The 20,620-nt window shown below is 30.7% G+C and overlaps 2 protein-coding genes across 2 annotated transcripts in view; both read left to right on the top strand.

Moving 5' to 3' along the window:
• Nucleotides 1-1,314: 1,314 nt before the first annotated feature.
• Nucleotides 1,315-20,620, top strand: part of LOC126884714 (uncharacterized) — a 38,284-nt gene continuing 18,978 nt past the window's right edge. Inside the window, exon 1 of the mRNA XM_050650838.1 lies at nt 1,315-1,477. The gene's annotated coding sequence lies outside the window, so the exon portion shown is untranslated. The remainder of the gene's footprint in view (nt 1,478-20,620) is intronic.
• On the top strand, nt 8,133-13,437 carry LOC126884716 (uncharacterized). The gene is made up of 2 exons (XM_050650840.1): nt 8,133-8,270; nt 12,118-13,437. Exon 2 carries the CDS (start codon nt 12,132-12,134, stop codon nt 13,134-13,136), a length of 1,005 nt encoding a protein of 334 aa, XP_050506797.1. The 5' UTR covers nt 8,133-8,270; nt 12,118-12,131; the 3' UTR covers nt 13,137-13,437.

The following is a 20,620-nucleotide window of genomic DNA, read 5'->3' as shown; positions in this document are numbered from 1 at the left end:
AAACCCAAACTGAGAATCACTGATGTCCCATTCACATTTTTGTATATAATCTTTGATGTAGTATTTTCAAGAATATTTTTAAAGTGTGACTCATCAGGCTAATGAGTCTGTGATCCTCACTACTTTTTGCATTGACTTTTTTGGGTAGGGGAATAAATGTAGAGAGCAACCACTGTTGAGGATAGCAACAAGTTTCATAAATAAAATTCCATATTTTATGTAGTGCTGAAATTCCCCTTTCATCCAGTAGTTTAAGTATTTCTGAAGGGATTTGATCTGGTCCAGGTGCCTTATTGTTTTTTGAATATAATATTGCCTTTTCTATTTCCTCTTTAGTGATTGAAGGGCCAGTCAGCTGGTGGTCTGTATAAACTTCACTCATAGGTCTTTCGTCATGAAAGAGCTCCTGGATATAGTTTTCCAATATATGAATTTTCTCTTTTTCACCTAGCACTACCTGGTTATCCTAAATAACTATGGTAGTTGGTCTTCGTTTTCTGTATATTCCTGCAGTCTCCTTAAGCTTTTTATGTAAATTCCGGTTCATCGTGGTGTTTGATGTCTCAAATTTCCTAAATCTGTTGTCCGATTTAAGTTATTTTTTTAATATGTTATAGCCTTATTCTTTAACAATATCGCTGTAGTAATATTGTTGTTAGACAGGTAAATTGTCACTGTATACCGGGTGTACCAATCAAACTGTGTTTTTATCTCAAAGCTCGCAACACACTGTGGAATATTCTTGCATTAATAATATACTGAAATTAAAACCCAACCCAGGTCTTCTTAACATTATGTTTTTTGATTCATTTGCTTGTTATTGGATAATAAAAAGTTAGGTACTTTAACAAGTAACCATGTTCTTCATGAGTACAGGGTATTTCTAAATAAGTGTGACAATATTCAAGTACAGGGGTAATTCTGTATAAAAAAATAATGACCGTTTGCTTTGTAAACATAATATATGTCCGCAAATGCTTCGTTTTCAAAATACGGGATGTTGAATTTTTTCTTACAAACTGACGATATATTTATTGTTCTAAAACCGGTTGTGATATGCAAATGACATTTGGTAGATTTTAAGAGGTAATTATTGCGCATTTTTTGACATGCAATTAAGAATTTTATATTCAATATTGGCGTGCATACGGGTAATACGACTCGTGATCAAAAATGACCAATTTTGTGGGCCACCCGTTTTTTTCTGACGCGCAGTGTATTCTGCTATATTTTTTTGTGGAACAAATGCATCCTTCTTATCGCTACCGTATCAAATATCAAATCAGTACATTGCATAGGGAGTCTATATCTAAATCGTATTGGATTTCAGTAGCAAATTATTCTGCAACTAAGAAATTAGTTTTCAGTTGAATCGCATCATATACCTAAGTAAATTAATGCTTTAGCGAGTATAATAATTGTTTGCCTGTTTTTAAATACATACTACATAATATTTTAATATAATTGAAGAATTTTGGTAAGTCTGTATTATATATAATTTTAAAGCATAAACTATTATTTTTATTGTGTCATCGCACATTAGTTTAGTCGCAACATAGGGGGTCCCGTGGGAAATTCTAGCTCGCCGTGATTTGATGGTGGTATTATAGGTTTTTTTGGATCGCTGAATCCAATGGAAGTGGTCTGGAAGCCCAAATATGATCGTATAATTGTTATTAATAAATTATGGTAAAATGAGGTATTTTTCAGAAACTATTAGAAGCCCTGTAAATAAATTGATAGTGTTAAGGTCTTTTCTGGTGTATTTTTGGTCGCTGAATCGAATGCCATCAGTCTTGATTACTCAAAATATATTCTTATTTTGTTAATAAAAAAAATAATTGTTTATTCGCCGAAAAGATCGAAATAATGCGCTATCTACAGCAAGTTTGTAGTCTTTTTCATAGTATTTTTATACGCTAAATCGATTGCCACTAGTCGTGATAGCTTAAACCACGTTCCAACTTTATTATTAATAAATTATTGCAAAAATAACGGTTTATAGTACATCTACTCACGGTTTTTGATCTAAATTTTAAAAAACCACTAGGATTGACATGAAATTGGCATACACGTAGCTAACATATCAAACAAAACAAGTGATATTGTGTCGATGTGTGATTTTACCCTGGGGGTGATTTTTATCTGGGGGTGACTTTCACCCCTTTTCGGTGCTGGAAAAAGATACCTTTAAAATAAGTCCGGAAGTGGATAAACTGATTAATTATAAGCAACTTTTATTCTATACTTTTTTTTCACTGTCAATACTTTTCGCTAAGTCAATTCTATAGAGTTATTTGCGAGTGAATATGTTCATTTTTCAACAAACAACCCACGTTTTAGACGGTTTTTCGCAAATAACTCAAATAGTAAGTATTTTTTCAAAAACTTTCTTACCGCAAATATAGACGATAAAAAAGTGAAAAAAAATTGTGTACCGTAAAATGGGGTTACTTTGACCGTTGGGGTGAATTTGACCGAAAACATAGAAAAATATCTATTGTGATATACTTCAGCCACCCTGTATAATTTTTAAAAATATTTTTAACGATTCAAATTTATAAATATCTAAGAATTCATTTTTAATTAAAAAAAAAAGAATTAATATTCCAAGGGTTGTTAAATCCACCGATATAACGAATTAAGAAAAAATGGTTTAAAAAACGGTCAAATTAACCCCACTTACAAGAAAAATAAGTTTACAGGCAAAATACATATACGGTCAACTTCCCTCCAGATGGGGTAAACTTGACCAAAGGCATTTTTTTTATTTTTTTTTCTAAGTCATGATTATTTTCTTGTAATTATAATCTAAGCTACTGAAAGTAGACGCCTAAACCCATAACATATTTGCATATAGAAAAATGTAGCAAAATTTAAAATATGATTTTATAGGTTCATATTCGTTGAATTCCAAATCAAATATTTCACTTTTGAGGAAAACTCATTTAAAGTTTTTAAAAAAAACCTTATTCTTTTTTTTTGGAAAAGTATCTAGTATAAAAAAACAAGTTACGCTCAAAATAAAGATGGTCCCTTTTTTGGTAAAAAAAAATCGATAGAATCACTCCCTAATTAGCATCTCAGATAAAATTAATCGTTACCGCTTCACAAGTTCCTTTACTTATGTTGTATTTTTATGACCCGTAAGTTTCATTGACGAATAATTTTAAAAGTTACAAAATAACTACAATAAGAATTGATATAATTAATTATTAAAAATAGAATAATAAATTTTTTAATTACTAAAAATACACAAAAATTGCTACACTGAGAGAAACGGCAATTTTTTAAAGGGTCGACCTGGATACCAGTTTCTATCGCGGTGTAATCAAAATGTATGATTCCGATGATTCAACTACAGCAGATGAATCAGGAAAAATAAAAGCTACAGATGTTTTGGATGCTTTTCAACAATCTAAAAAAACCACCAGATCTCCAAAGAAAGATGACGGTTCCAACAAAGAAATGCTAACGCAAATTATGTCTATGTTAAAAAATCTTAAAGAGGACATAGAAGAAATAAGAAAACAACAAAAAGAACAGAATAAGAAAATGAAGGAGATTTCCGAGGAACTAAAAGAACTAAAAAAATATCAGATTGAAAATAAAAACGAAATATCAGCAATGCAGAATAATAATGAAAAAATGTTAAAAGAAATTAATAATTTGCAGAAAGAAATAATGAGTTGCAACGAGGGAATTCAATACCTTGAAAGCGACAAAAGAAGGAAAAATATAGTTATACAAGGCATCCCGATAACTACAAATATTCCAAAGATATTTAGAGAATCAGTAAAAAATTTTATCGACAAGGAAATGGGTAAAGAAATAAAAATAAATGAAGCAAGGAAATTGGGAGATAAAATATACTTAGTCGAACTGGATAGCAAATACGAAAAGATGAAAATAATGAAAAACATACATAAACTCAAGGAACTGCCGAACCGCATATACATAAATGATGATCTAACAAAACGTGAAGAGAAATACAATCCAAAATTAGAGCAACTGCTAAAGAAGAGAAGACCAAAGGGAAAATTGCTATGGTGGGATATCAAAAGTTAATTTTGGATAATGAAGTATGGAAATGGAACAGAGAAAGAGAAAAGTTGAAAAAAGTAAATTATAACCGCTTAAAAAACTAATAAGCAATAACGGACAGAACAATAGTACTATAAAGACGACATGGCAAAGAAAAAGGAGACAAGAGGGAAAAGACGAAACAAAAAGAAAACAATAAAATCAAATGAAGTAATACGTATGGCGACATGGAATATAAGAGGAAGTCACAAAGAAGGAAAATTAAAACAAATGGTACTTGAACTTAAAAGATATAGTTTTCAGATCGTCGCATTACAAGAAACAAAGCAATTAGGGCAATACAGTCAGGAAATAGAAGATTGCTTATTCTTTAATAGTGGAGGGCAAAATATAATGCTGGGTACAGGCTTTTTAATACATAAAAACTTTAGAGCATCAATTGTCGAATTCAGAGCAATATCCGATAGACTTAGTGTTCTTAGAGTAAAGGGAAAATTCCAAAAAATTTCATTTGTAAATATTCATGCACCTTCGGAAGAAAAAGAAATAGAGGTAAAGGATGAGTTTTATAACCTACTGGACCAAGTATATGAAAGCATTCCCAAATATGATCTTAAAATAGTCCTTGGAGATACCAATGCCAAAATAGATAGAGAGGACATATTTATGCCTACTATAGGAAAATACAGCTTGCATCCAACAACGAATCAAAATGGACACATGCTCATCGACTTTGCAAGAGAAAAAAACATTTTAATAAAAAGTACCTACTTCAAAAAAAAGGAAATACACAAGGGCACTTGGAGATCGCCGGACGGTCAAACGGTAAACCAAATAGACCATGTTTTAATAGAGAAAGATGTAGAAAAAAGCATAATGCATATACGTTCATATAGAGGGCCAGATATAGATTCAGACCACTTTTTAGTGGGAATAAAAATGAACCAAATAATACCTATAAAAAGAAACAGAGAAAAACGCATGATGAACAAGCTAGTCAGGTTACAAACAGAAGAAGAAAAAAAGGTATACCAGTTGGCACTTAACAAGAAACTGGAACTTATTACAGAAAATGACAATGTAGAACAAACATGGGACTTAATTAAAAATACTTTAAAAGCCGTAGCAGATGATACTGACAAGCCGATCAAGAAACAACGAAAGGGATGGTTCAACGAGTAAGGATCTGTGAAAAAACGTCTATTTTTGGATGTGAGAGGTGGTATTCGGATTTTTGCAGATAAAGTTAGGTGACACCTTCAGTAATAATAATTGACTGCTCCTTCTCAAATATGCCCGGAACATTAATAAAAAAATTAAAATATTTAAAAATTTCGAAAAACATTGACATTTTTTTGCTTTCTTTGCTTATAGCTTTAAAACGATTCGTTTTGGAACAAAGTCGTACAAATATAAAATAAAGATAATTGAATTTTGTATCATATACGACTGGTCAAAAATGTCTTTACGTATTACTTTTTCTGCAATAAAGCAATAAATACAAAATAAGGGGGCAAAATAAGCCTGTTGTTATTCAATGCTTTTAACCACTTTGTTGGCATTTAGAACCTTAGCAATTCACTTAGGAAATTCTTTGTAACATACTTAAACCGTGCACCAAATTTCATTAAAATCGACTCAACAGATTTTGCATAATAAATTTGCAAACTAAATGTTTTTAAAAAAGTTCAAATTTTTTAAAATCTTTCTGAACAAAAAGTAGACCATTTAGAAATTGTCTAATTTTTTTACATATAAAGAGGTGCTCTACCTATCTAATACACTTTACAGAATTAAAATCGGATTATTTAAGGGGCCTCAGCAATGTTTTAAACTTATAAACAATTTTTTGGCTTATAAAAAAATAGCTTTGTTTAATAATAAAAAAAAAATAATTTTTAGCAATGCAAATAATTAAAACCGGTATAATTTGACTTAGACTTTCAAATGCTGTCAGCAGAATTGCTATTTTATTTTTTAATCAAAAGTTATTCGCGTTCAAAAATTGCAATTTTTCGATTTTCTGAAAGTTCCACTGCGTTTATCTCGAAAACTATGCATCCTACGAAAAAACTTGTAAGGACCTTTTTTGCTTAGAATTACCCAAGAAATACAAAAAAAATGTTTTATTTTGCGAAAAATCGATGTTATGTAATTCCTCAAGTTCTTTGTTTATAACAATCTTATCGACATCCGGATCAACTGTTACCCAAAAAATCATGTTCTACGGGTCAAAAAATACATAAAAATCTTGGGTAAGTTCATCTAAATAAAGGAGCCCGTAGTACCCCCTAAAGGGCACAGCACTAATTTGTTTATAAGCCAAAAAATTGTTTATAACTTTAAAACATTGCTGAGGCTGCTTAAACAATACGATTTCAATTCTGTAAAGTGCATTAGATAGGTGGAGTGCTTCTTTATATGTAAAAAAATTGACAAATCTTTGTATGTTCTAGTTTTTGTTGTGCAAGATTTTAAAAAAATTTAATTTCTTAAAAAAAGTTTAGATTGCCAAATTATTATTCAAAATCTAGTAAGTCAATTTTAATGAAATTTAGTGTACGGTTTTAGCACATTACAAAAATTTTCTAAGCGAATTAGGAAGGTTTTAAGTGTATCCTAAGTGATGAAAAATCATTGAATAAAGACAGGCTTGTTTTGCCCCCTTATTTTAAATTTATTGCTATTTTGCAGCAAGGGTGATAAATTAAAACATTTTTAACCAATCGCATCTGATAGAAAATTTAATTATCTTTGTTTTATTCCTATACGACTTTGTTCCAAAATGAATTGTTTTAAAGTTATAAGCAAAAAAATTAGAAAAAAAATTAAATTTTTTGTAATTTTTAAATATTTATTTTTTTTTATTAATGTTCCGGGCATATTTGAGAAGGAGCATAAATAAATTATTATTAACGAAGTTATCACCTAACTTTATCCGCAAAAATCTAAATGCCACCTCTCACATCCACCTAAAAACTGATCCTTACTGGTCTAATACCTTGATAATATAAAAGCTCATTTCGTATAGATTATAATTCCAGAAGCCAATGGAAATTAAATGAACAGTTTAGCAACAATTGAATTTTTAATTAAAAATATTACGGTCGCTATAATTACCACAGTAATTATGACACATAAGAATATCTATGATTTTTGTATAAAAAGATACTGTACTATCTAATGTACTTTACAGAACTGAAATTGGACTATTTAAGCGGCCTCAGGAATATTTTAAAATTATTAACAATTTTTTGGCTTATAAACAAATACAATATCTCGGTAAATATTAAATTAAATTAAATCATGAAAACGGTATTAAAAAAAGCAGCAGGACGCTTCTTTTAAAAGAAAAAACTTTTAATTGTAATGAGTGGTTCCTGAGATACAACCAGTCAAAGTTGACCAGCATTTACGGCATAGATATAATTAATAGGATCATAATTTTTGAACCGTCACCTTTTATTTCGATCCTCTTTCTCCCCACCAATTTTCATATTTTTAAATTACTCATAACATATATTATTATAATAAAAACTATCGATATTACGAGTGAAAATTGGCAAAAATAGCAAAATTCCAATCAAAATTAGGTTGGAAAAAATGTAATCTCAAAGTTCAAAATCGGTATACGTTAAAAAATGCATTTTTTCGGCTTCCCATGGAGCAATTTCCTTCATTATTTTTTTTTTCCCAAGTAACTCGAGTAGAGCCATCTAACTAACGCATTATTAAATATCAATCTTGCTTTTGTTTTGTTATAATAGATTAATTTATTTATAGAAAAGAAAACTACATATTCTTTCCAGTTGTAGACTTTTTTAGATAAATTTATTACAAGTGTACCTTTTAACATTAAAACACACATATTCTCATTTGAAAGCTGTATAATTATTTAAACAATCTTTATTTAAACAAATTAAAAAATTTTGTTATAATCGGCACTACATTTTTTGTTTGATCAAATGGATTCTTGTTATCACTACAGTATCAAATAACAAAGCAGCATATTGCTTTGTCTCTATAGGGAGTCTATATGCAATTCATATCCTATTTCAGTTAAATGTTATTTTGCAACTAAGAAATTAGTTTTCAATTGAACCATATAAGCTAATTGAATCATATAAGCAAATCATTATTATTATTTAGCAAGTATAATAATATTTAAGAGTATGTAATTGTTTGACTATTTTTAAATATACGACTTTAATATAATTTGAAGAAAGGTAAGTGTATATTATAAATATTATTTAGTTTTAAATTATAAAATATTATTTTTATTGTGTAACTATATAGAGCTCTTGGGCATACACTTAAAATAGCTGTTTGTATAACAAGGGAGGAAAGTGCTACTTTTCCTCCCAAGAATGAAATTTACTATAATCATTCAAGGGAGGAAAAGGCACTTTACTCCCATGTTATACATATGATTTTTCCACCTTCCTCAAATAACAAATCATTTTTTCATTTTTAAATAATTTATTTATGTAACTAACTAACACAATTTATTAGAAAACTAAAACTAACAAGTAGGTAGAGCAGAACTGTCAACTGTCAAATAAAAGTCAAATTATTAATGTAAACGCTTTTAAATCAAAATAACAATTTACTGTTTTTTCCATTCTGCAAAATACAGGGTGTTCTATAAATAAACGTTAAAATGTATAGATACTTACGTAATAGATAATAGAATAATGTATAGGGCGTCAATAAGTTATTTCAACAATGACATACCATGCCGTCACTTTTACTTTTCCTCCCAACGGAGTAAAAGTACTTTTACTCCCTAGGGACGAAAAGTACGACTTTGCTCCTTACAATCAGGTCCGGAAAAGTATACTTTCGGTAGAGGTAGGTGGAAATAGCTATTTGTATAACAAGGGAGGAAAGTGCTACTTTTCCTCCCGAGAATGAAGTTTACTGCCCGACGCGTAGCGGAGGGCAGTAATCATTCAAGGGAGGAAAAGGCACTTTACTCCCATGTTATACATATGGTTTTTCCACCTTCCTCAAATAACAATTCATTTTTTCATTTTTACTTAATTTATTTATGTAACTAACCAACAAAATTTATTAGAACTAAGTAAGTACAGTAGGTACAATATAACTGTCAACTGTCAAATATAAGTCAAATTATTAATGTAAACATTGTTAAATCAAAATAACAATTTACTTTTTTTTACCATTCTGCAAAATACAGGGTGTTTTATAAATAAACGTTAAAATGTATAGATACTTACGTAATAGAAAATAGATATTGTACAGAGCGTCAATAAGTTATATTTCATGAATGAAATACCATGACGTCACTTTTACTTTCCTCCCTAGGGAGGAAAAGTACAACTTTGCTCCCTAGGGAGGAAAAGTACAACTTTGCTCCCTATAATCAGGTAGAGGTAGGTGGAAAAAAATATTACCGCCCCCATGAGACTTTTTTTATTCAGTTATTTTTGTCGAGTCAGACAGCTTTTCTATTTTGGAAAATTTTGGAAAAGGGGGAGTTTCATAAATATAGAGGCTTCTAAACTTTGATGTGTTCAAATTTAATCGTGAATTATCATGGACATTAAACACAAATTTTCACAAGAATTTATTGAATTATATAGAGAAAACAAATGCCTATGGAATGTAAAATCAAAAGATTATGCAAATAGGATAACGCGAAACATGGGCTGATATTTTATTTGCCAAATTTAAGGATTTGTTTCCAGAAGAGACGAAAAACATAATGAAAATTAGTAATTTAGGGTAATTTTTAAAGTCGAGCGGCTCTTTTTTCTTTAAGTTTTTTAAATAGCCTTATGTGGTAATATTTGTTTCTGTCCAACTACTGTTTACACATTTTCTCTTTTTCGCTGGTTTCTCATCATCTTCTTCAGTCAATAAAATCACAACCATAAATGCTGCAGCTTTTCTTTCTGAATTTCGTAATGACATAACCACTCGTTTATGAACAACACTGTTCGATTTACTGTAATCACAAATACTCTGCAATTATGCCAAAATTCCATCTGCTACAGAACGATACATTGCACTGTATGTAGACAATATTGCAGTACTGTAAGCAGTATGATTTTGATACGACCTAAGGTTCAATAAGCAGTACGATAAATCCTTACAAGTGTAGGCCGTTTAAGTGCAAAATTAACAGTTAGAAATTAGTGCTTGAAAATTTAATAAGCCCAAATTACTTATTGGCATTTTGAAGAGTAAATCTTGAAATTTAATTTAGGTTAAATTCAAAAATAATGTTTTTTTGGTACTGATGTAAAATCAACATTTTGTCTCGACTTTCGAAGACGATCAACTTTGGAGAATAGTGACTTATCAGCTCAGTGTTGGCTCAGCTTGTTATTCCAATAATTTTTTAATTATAGTCCAGAGAAATTAGATTTTTCTCGTGACACATCCCCCTCCAGGCAATTTTTTAAGTATAGTATTTTTACTACAAAAACGTTATTACGTAGGTCAAAATTTTTGACGTAAGAGAACTGTCAAAACATTAGAATGTGACTTTTCATTATTGCCGTGTTTATAATAAACATAGCAATAATGAAAAGTCACATTCTAATGTTTTAACAGTTCTCTTACGTCAAAAATTTTGACCTACGTAATAACGTTTTTGTAGTAAAAATACTATAGTATGGATATCTACATTAATAACCTATATGTTTCCTGCAGCCGATTTTGATGATATACATAGTTATAATCAAATGAAGATCAAAAACGGTAAATTTTCGCTTTTTTCGTCTATTACTAAAAAGTGAAGCATTCTAAACAAATTTGAAAATAAGAAACTCATAAATCATATATAAAACTTCAATGTGACGTTCGCTGAATATGCCTATCCTTATTTGTTGCTTAGAAAATTGCACAATAATTCATAAATTTTGAATTTTTATAAATGTTCATAACGTATGTAAAAATTAAGTTAGAACCTTCTTATTACACGGAATGCTGAGACTTTTTGTGCTTAACTTATATTTTAAATTTCAAAGCAATTGGTCAAATAGTTTAAAAGTTATTTAATTTGTTTTTCTCAAATTAATTTTTTTTGCAATAAGTCAGAAAATTATGAGGTTACAGTAATACTTCGGACAGTTTCTGAAAGAAGAACATTTATACTATTAACTTAATTACAAAAATGACAAAAAGTGATTTTAAGCAGTGTAAAATTATTTTGCAAAATCATGTCGATTTTTTGCTTACTTAGTATAAACAATTAGAATAACTTTTTAACCGTTACCCGCAGAAAAATTATTTTTTCATATTTAGAAAGACTGAATTTTTATACACATTTAGAAAGAAAAACAATTGTCCTGGAACAATTAGGGACGAAGTTAGCCCCCCTTTTAATTCACATGTTCTTGCAAAATAACATTTTGCAATATTTAGAATTATTTTTTGTCATTTTTTTTAATTAATAGTGTAAATCTTCTTCTTTCATAAACTATCCAACGTATTACCGTAACTTCATCATTTTCTGACTTAGAGTGTTGCAAAAAAAAATTAATTTGGGATAAACAAATTAAATAACTTTTAAACTATTTGACCGATTGCTTTGAACTTTAGGGTATGATTTAAGCACCAGAAGTATCAGTATTTTGTATAATAAGAAGGTTCTAAGTAAATTTTTACATAAGTTATGAATATTTATAAAAACTCAAAATTTATGATTTTTTTTGCAATTTTCTAATCGACCAATAAGGATAGACATGTTCAGCGAACGCCATATTAAAGTTTTTATACGGTTTATGAGTTTCTTACTCTCAAATTTGTTTAAAATGCCTAACTTTTTGGTAATAGAGGAAACAGCGAGAATTTGCCGTTTTTTGATTTTCATTTGTTTATAACTATGTATATCATCAAAATCGGCTGCAGAAAACATATAGATTATTATTATAGAGGTCCATACTACTTAAAAAAATTGGTTCCGGCCTTTAGGGGGTTGTGTCACCAGCAGGATATTTTTTCCTTCTCTCTGAACTATTACTCAAATCTTAGTTATTCCAAAATTATTTTTAAATTGCATTATATAAAACTTCGTCTAACAAGTTTCAAAATTTATTTTAGGCACTTTATTTAAAATGGCTACTACACCTTTATCAAACTTCAGCTATGACTATGACTATCCAATAGATGACGTATTTGAAAATGAAGATGAAGCTGATTACGAAAGATTCTACGCATTAAGGACAAAAGCTCGTACTTTTATGGCGATTACAGATATCACTAAATTCTTCTTAAATTTAGGCGTACTCATAATAAATATTTATTTTATAGTAATTGTTTGCAGAAACAAAAATTTAAAAACCATCAAAGCAAATCGGTACTTAATGCATTGTTCTATATTTAATATTTTTATGTGGGTTTCGGAGCCAATATATGAAATTACAATTAGCCTTTTTTATTTATACCCTTATTTTGGTTGGGGTATGTACTGTGTTACAAGACAATTTCAGGCTACTGGTGTAATTGGTATGTTTTTCTGCATGTTCGGTATTGGCTTAGAATGGCTTTTAGCGGTAAATAAAACCGACATGAAACCTCTTGTACAAAAATTTTATGACCATTCTATCCTTATTATTTATTTGCTTTGTATTACGAAAACTATCCTTGACTATATTATTTGCCACAATACTTATTATACTCTAACTAACTATATAGACCACGTTTTACTTTTTGGTTTACTGGCATTTGTCATTTACTGCAACATTAAAAAGAAAAATTTGAAAGCCAAAAATTCTTATTTATTATCTGTAATAAACTTGTTTATATTCTCTTGGATTCCTATGTATTGCTACGACATTTTAAATAGAGTAACGAGCAAGAACTATACTATGAGATTTCTTTTATTGGTTACCTCTTTCCTACCAGAATATTTAGCGTACGGGTGCCCTATTTTAATTTTTATTTGGTTAGGCAGGAAAAACAAATATTTTAAAGTTGCCTATCGAAAATCGTGCAGTTGTTGCACTTGCTGTAGAGCAATCAGTGATTACAGCGGCGACGATGAAACTTTTGAGGATTCTGAAGAAATGGAACATGAGGAAAATGTTGAAAATATGTCAAATAATGCAACACTTTTGTAAACATTATAATATACAATAAATGTTATTTGATAAAATAAATAAAGGGTCAGAGGGAAAAACGATGAATGTCAATGTTTGGTCATTTTACTATTTTTGTGCAATCTGCTAGCTTAGAAAGAGTACTATAAACATTATACATGTGAATGGCCAATGGGAAATAACGATGAGAATCGTCTTAAAAACACGTCACAAGATTGGACGTAAGGGGGAAAAACAATGAATATGTAACTTTGTTTCTCATTTTACCGAAAATGCTTCCAGATAGACATTCATCGTTCTTCCCCTTGACCCTTCAAATGTCCTTTCTGTATTTGTATCATCATCATTGCCTCTACAACCTATGGTGGATCTTGGCCTGTTTCGGAATCAGCTTCCATTCCGTTCTATTTAGTGCAGTCACTGAAGGTGGATATGAGCTATTACCTCCGATTTCGTTGAACCTCCATCGATTTGCATGAAAATTGGTGAATGGTTAGAGGATATCTCAAGGAACAAAGGTGAGATGGTTCCAACTTGCGCTTTTACCCTGGGGGTGAATGCCACCCCTTCTCGGGGGTGAACATTATTTAGCCCTGTTGAGCTGCCCCCCTCACTTGCAAAAATTAAAAAACAAATAGCGCTGATTTATGAGCTATTTATGAGCTTTCATATTCTGCAAATTAAAAATTTTGAGCTCGTTACACTGAGCAGGAATATAATATTTTAGTGGCTGGGGATGAGTCAGCCCCCCACTACTTAAAAATAGGGATACTGAATCGATTTTTGCGGCAGAATTACGAGCTATTTATGAGCTCTTAAAATGATATAGTTTCGATTTTTGAGCTCATCCCCTTCACCCCCAAACAACCCTTTAATTGATTTTACTTAAGAAAAACATGCTAAAAATTTTTTTAAATATATCGTATCGCTGACATAATTCCTATAGCTTATATATTCTAGGAATAAACTTCTAAATCATGCACATTTCGATTATTGAGCTACAAGCCCTTCGCAAGAAAACCACCCCGTCTTCCCGGCTTAAGAGAGAGATGTACTTAAAATAAATTAAATTAATTATTTGGCGACTACATATCGTTTAATAATTTATGAGCTCCCAAAATACGAGCCATTAGGTCATTAAATTGCAATTTCTTTTGTATAGTGCAGTCACTGAAGGTAATCAGTTTTATTTCTTTCAATTTCGGTGAACCTTCATCGAATTTCACGAAAATTGGTGAGTGGTTAGAGGATACCCCAAGAAACAAAGGTGACATGGTGCCACCTTTCGCCTTTAACCTGAGGGTGGATACCCCCCTACTCGGGGGTGAAAATTATTTTATTAAAGATAACTCCACAAATCGATTGAAGGACAAATTATAATCAAAATTTGTTATATAAAGTTATTAAAATAAATTAATACTTTTTGAATTATTAAAGATCAAAGATTTTAATTTTTCGTGAAAAAATGCATGCTTTTAAGCGGCTTTTCGCAAATCATTTAAAAAGTGCAAGTTTTTATAAAAAAGCTATCATTACCAAAATTAAAGCTTTGAAAATCCTTTTAGTATTAATTCAATGTAAGTTTTTTTTTATTTAAACACAAAACCACATCAACCGCGCAGGTTTATTAGTGGATATAACAATACAAAGTATTACATTAAATAGAGTTATACAATTTGATGTCTTTTAAATATGTTAACACTGATGAAACTTTTTTGGTGAGGATTGTCTTGAGGTCATCGTCTGTGATTCTATGGGATCTTCTTTCTTTTTGAAATTGAGGACACTCAAGTAGGATATGTTTAACAGTCAGTGGGTCGAAGCAGTTGGAGCAGATTGGTGGTGGTTCTTTTGTTATTAAGTATTTGTGTGTTAAGGCAGTATGGCCAATTCTTAGACGGTTAATAATGACTTGGTTTCTTCTGTTGGAGGGATTATCCAGGACAACATCTACTTTTGGGTGGATTTCATTTAATTTGTTACATAATTTTCCCCAATGATTTTGCCATGTATTAGTACAGTGGACCTTGACCAGAATCTTCAGGTCGGTATATGGATATGTTTTCAACTTTGCTGTATGGTTTGAGGTTATTCGAGTTTTGTTTGCCAATTCATCTGCTTTTTCATTTCCATATATACCTGCATGTGAAGGTACTTTGATTTCCTTGTTACTGGAGAAGTGAAGATATGAGAATCGGTCTGTGTGGTATTTTCGTTGATTTCTGGAGACGATGAGATGAGCCTTTTTAGATGTTTTGTGACGTTTGGAATAATTTTAGGTTGTGTTATTTCTAATGGAGTAAGATTGCTGATCTTGTTGGAAGTTGATGATGTTGGGATTTTTAAAGTGTTTGTTTCATTTGTATTATTTGTAGGTCTTGACATGACGTCCTGTACGTCTGGGTCCTGTGTGTCGTAGAGACCTGTTCGTCTGGGATCTGATCTAATATGTTTTGGGAAGATGGTGGGTGATCGTTAGAGGTGGATATTAAGGCTTTGTCAGAAAGTTTTTGTTCTGTTTGGTTATAAGGTAGATTTGTTATATATTGTGTGTTTTGGGAGGTTTCTGGAGAGCATTAGAAGTGGTTGGATTAGAATTGGTTGGGTCAGGATTTGTTGTATTAGAAGTGGGTGGATTAGAATTGGTTGAGTCAAGATTGGTTGTATTAGAAGTGGTTGCATTAGAAGTGATTGTATTAGCATTGTCAGGACATTCTGTTTCCTGGTGACCAATAGTCTTGCATTTTGAACAGTTGAATCCTTCTATAGAAAGGTATAGTCTGTAAGTGGTATTATCATGAGAGATCATGAAAGAATCGGGAATGGACATATTTTCTAAAGGTGTGATAAATGTTTGCCTTCTAAAACTCAAGACATGGTTGTATTTGCTTTCAGGCATTCCTACCCTAAGAAAAGTCATTTTAGAGACGGCGTTTATACCCATTTTACGTAGTTCTTGTTCAATTAACGTGGTTGGAACAGAAGGACCAGCGTTTGATATTATCAGTCTTTGAGCTGGAGTGATAAGTCTTCTTATTTCTACTTGAGTTTCTTTTATATTGACGTATTTGTGGAAATGCAGCAATGAATCAACCATATTTTTAGAAGATTATTGGCTATTCTGGAAGCGAAAGATACGTTACGTGGACCAACTATTGAACCGACGGCTATGATGTACTCTTGAACTTTGGTTCCTTCAATACTAGAAAGAACTATGGCTTCGACTTTTGTTGGTTGTTTAAACGTGTTAACAACACTGGAATATGAGATGTGAGATGAAGTTTGGGTAGTGTTCATGGTGTTATTCGAAGTAATGTTTGATTAATTTTGGAGACGTTGCAAGGCCGGCCCTGTCGCCGGTTCAAAAACCGGTGTGGATCTTGGCCCAAAACTGGTCCTATTTATATTTTTTGGATATTTTATAGGTTATATTATTATTATTATAAATATAATATCATGTGGTTTTTGGTACTCACGTCAGGTTTGCGAGGTTTACATGGTGTTTCCACTATAACAATGTGGAGGAACTAACAAAATAATTTTAAAACTGTGTTTTTATCATTTAAAAACTGATAAATTTCGCAGCGGTTTACAACGTGATGTATATTATCACTGTCAGGACCGTACTCCAAAGTAAGTTATAATAGTTAATTGAATGTATTTTTTTTTGGCGAGAACTCAAATCTAATTATTCAAGTCTAGTTAACACGAAAACGATGCATTTTATAAAATATACTTCATATATTTGTCAAAGTACTCAGAAATACTTGATGAGAACCGAAAGAAGTTGATAATATCATCCAAATTTAGCAAGTGAACATGAAAATAATAGGACCGTTTCAAATTTTTAGTAAAAACTGAAAAATAAATCGAACGCCATTTCCACAAAAATTAAAATCTTTAGTAATCTCTATAAGACTTTCTTTACTTTAGCATAAGTAATGACCTTAAACATTTTGACCGATTTAGAATTAATATTAAAAAAAAATATATGTATGATTTAAAAAATCAAAATTTTTTAAAGTTTCGTAAATTATTTGCTTTTGATATTAACTCCAACAATACCCGATACACGTAAAAAATGATAGATAACGAGATTTGAGTTTTTTATTAGCAAAGATTTTACTTGTCTTTTGATTTTGTATGAATCAAAATATCCAAGATAGAAACGTTTAAGCCTTATATATTAATTTTACTGCCTCTATTAATTTTACTGCGAGAACAATGTAATTGGAGCCCTTTAACCTATTATCCTAAAAAATAAAGTATTTGAAAGATTATGATATCATAAAAATTAACAGAGTTATTCCAAAAAAAAAACAATATCATTTTTTTGGAAAAAATTTTGGAGTGCTAATTTTGATCATATTAACTTCTTATGGAGCTCAGTTGATAGGTATTTCTAAGTACTTTGACAAGTATTATAAAATGCATCGCTTTCCCGTTATTTAAGATTGTATCCTTAGATTTGAATACTCGCAGAAAAAAATATACATTCAATTACGTATAACTTACTTTAAATTAACATTAAATGGTTTTTCAAGTAAGGAATTTATTATATTTTTTATTAGCTTCAATTTTAGTGATGAAATTTTTTTTTTAAAAACAGTTTTAGAGTTATTTATGAAAAATCGCTTTAAAGGATGCATTTTTTTTTCAAAAAAATTAAAATATTTGATCTTTAATAACTCAAAAAGTATTGATTTATTTTAATACCGTTATATAACAAATTTTGCTTAGAATTTGTCCCTCTATCGATTTATGGGGTTATTTTTAATAAAGCAATTTTCACCCCTGAGAAGGGGTGATATCTACCCCAGGCTAAAACCGCAAGTTGGTACCATATTACTTTTGTTTCTTGAGGTAACCTCTATCCACTCACCAATTTTTGTCAAAATGAATGGAGGTTCACCGAAATCGAAGATCATAGTTGATTTTTACCATCAGTGACTGCACTATAGAAAGAAAATTGCATTTCATTAATTAAAATGCTTGTATTTTGCGAGCTCATAAATTAATAAACGATGTAGTCGCCAAATAATTAATCTAATTCATTTTAAGTGAAATTATCTCTTAATCCGGGAAGAAGGGGTGGTTTTCTTGCGACGAGGTTGTAGCTCAATAATCGAAATGCGCGTGATTTAAGAGTTTATTCTTAGAATATATAAGCTATACAAATTATATCCGCGATAGGATATATTTTAATTTTTTTCAGCATGTTTCTCTTAAGTTAAATCAATTAAAGGGTTGTTTGGGGTGAAGGGGATGAGCTCAAAAATCGAAACTATATCATTTCAAGAGCTCATAAATAGCTCGTAATTCTGCCGCAAAAATCGATTAAATATCCCTATTTTTAAGTAGTGGGGGGGCTGACTCAGCCCCTCCCCCACTAAAATATTAAATTTCTGCTCAGTGTAACGAGCTCAAAATTTTTAATTTGCGGAATATGGAAGCTCATAAATCGGGGCTATTTGTTTTTAAATTTTTGCAAGTGGGGGGGCCAGCTCAACACGGGTAAATTATTTTATTAAAAATAACCCCATAATCGGATAGAGGGACAAATTCTAAGCAAAATTTGTTATATAAAGTTATTAAAATAAATCAAATCTTTTTGAGTTATTATAGATCAAAAATTTTAGTTTTTCGTGAGAAAAATGCATGTTTTTAACAGATTTTTCATAAATAATTTAAAAACCGTAAGTTTTTACAAAAAAGTTATTATTACCAAAATTGAAGGGAATAAAAAATTACATAAACCTCGTACTACAAAAATCTTTTAGTGTTGACTAAAAGCGAGTTATAGGTAAATATATTTTTTCCTGCGAGTACCCAAATCTAAGTATTCAAGATTAAATAACGGAAAATGATGCACTTTATAACATAAACTTTTTAACGCTTGTCAAAGTACTTAGAAATATCTATCCAATGAGCCCCCGAACAAATTGGTAGCATTAAAATTTATGCTCCAAAATTTTTTCAAAATTTAACTTTTAAAAATTTTTCCAAAAAATGTTATAGTTTTTTTTTTAATCACTCCGTTAATTTGTACGATATCAGGTTTGCCTAAAAACAATTTGAAAGTTTATTTCAAGGACTATTAAACCACGTTAAATTTAATCTTTTAAACCCATTACTTTTTTAAAGATAAAAGGTTAAATTGTCCTAATTACATAGTTCTCGCAGCAAAATTTAAGTTTTAAACGTTTCTATCTCGGTTATTTTTTACCCTACGGAAATAGTAAAACAGGTAAAATATTTGTTACAGAAAAAACTAAAATTTGGTTATATATCACTTTTTATGTATATTGAGTAATTTTAAAGGTATTATCAAAAGAAAATCAAAATTGTGATAATTTTAAAAATTCTGATTTTGACAAACAAACAGCTTAAGCGAACAAACAGCTCATATACAATAGCATACTTAAAAGTATAATCACATATGGCAGTGAAGTTTGGCCACTAAAACGAAGACCGCAGAAATTGTTACTAGTAACAGAAATGGATTTCTGGAGAAGAGCAGCAGGCAAATCAAGAAGAGATCGGATACCGAACGAGAGAATACGAGAACTGATGGGAATATCACATACAATAATTGATGATATAAAAACAAAACAACTGGTATGGTACGGCCATGTACAGAGAATGCCAGATGACAGGATCCCTAAACAGATTTTGACATGGACACCACAAGGGAGAAGAAAAAGAGGAAGGCCGAGAAGAAGCTGGAGGGAGGGAAAAAAGAACTAGAGGAAAGAGAAATCCCTCCAGGTCTATGGTTAAACAGAGAAGAATGGCGGTTAGGAGTCGGAAGGCGTCGGAGAAGGCTGTAAACCGATAGTATTAGTATTACTTATGCTAATATAAAGAAATTTTTGTAAGGATTACTAAGTATAAATTTTAATTTCTGGGGAAATGGCGTATGATCCTTCACTTTTTCTTAATAAATTCGAAAGGGTCCTCTTATTTTCGTCATAACTTGCTTAATTTTGATGCTATTAACTTTTACTGGAGCTCATTTGATAGATACTCCATAGTACTTTGACAAATGCTGAACAGGTATATTTTATAAAATGCATCGTTTTCCCGTATTTAAGCTTGTATACTTAGATTTGAGTACGCGTCGAAAAAATATACATTTTTGCACGATTGATCATTTTTGACTGTTTACCGTGACAGATTTTACGTCAGTAGGTGACATTTACTAGCAACTCGACGGTAAGTAATCCAACTCGACGGTGTGTACTCCAACTCGACGGTAAGTAATTCACTTACCGTCGAGTTAAAAAATCTCTTAATTTTAATTTATTGCGCAAGTTGCCATCATGCCACCTTTGTTCCTGGAGGTATCCTCTAACTACTCACCAACTTTCATGAAAACCGATGGAGGTTCAACGAAATCGGAGGTGAAAACCTTCAGTGACTGCACTAATCGTTTGCCTTGATTTTTCAATGTCGAACTCCTAAGGCTTTGGCCACACGGGCGATTTTTTACAGCGCGATAATTT

Source organism: Diabrotica virgifera, chromosome 5 (genome assembly GCF_917563875.1).
Source record: "Diabrotica virgifera virgifera chromosome 5, PGI_DIABVI_V3a".
Classification (NCBI taxonomy): domain Eukaryota; kingdom Metazoa; phylum Arthropoda; class Insecta; order Coleoptera; family Chrysomelidae; genus Diabrotica; species Diabrotica virgifera.
The sequence above is the reverse complement of the archived record's forward strand: the minus strand, read 5'-3'. Positions and strand labels throughout refer to the sequence as shown.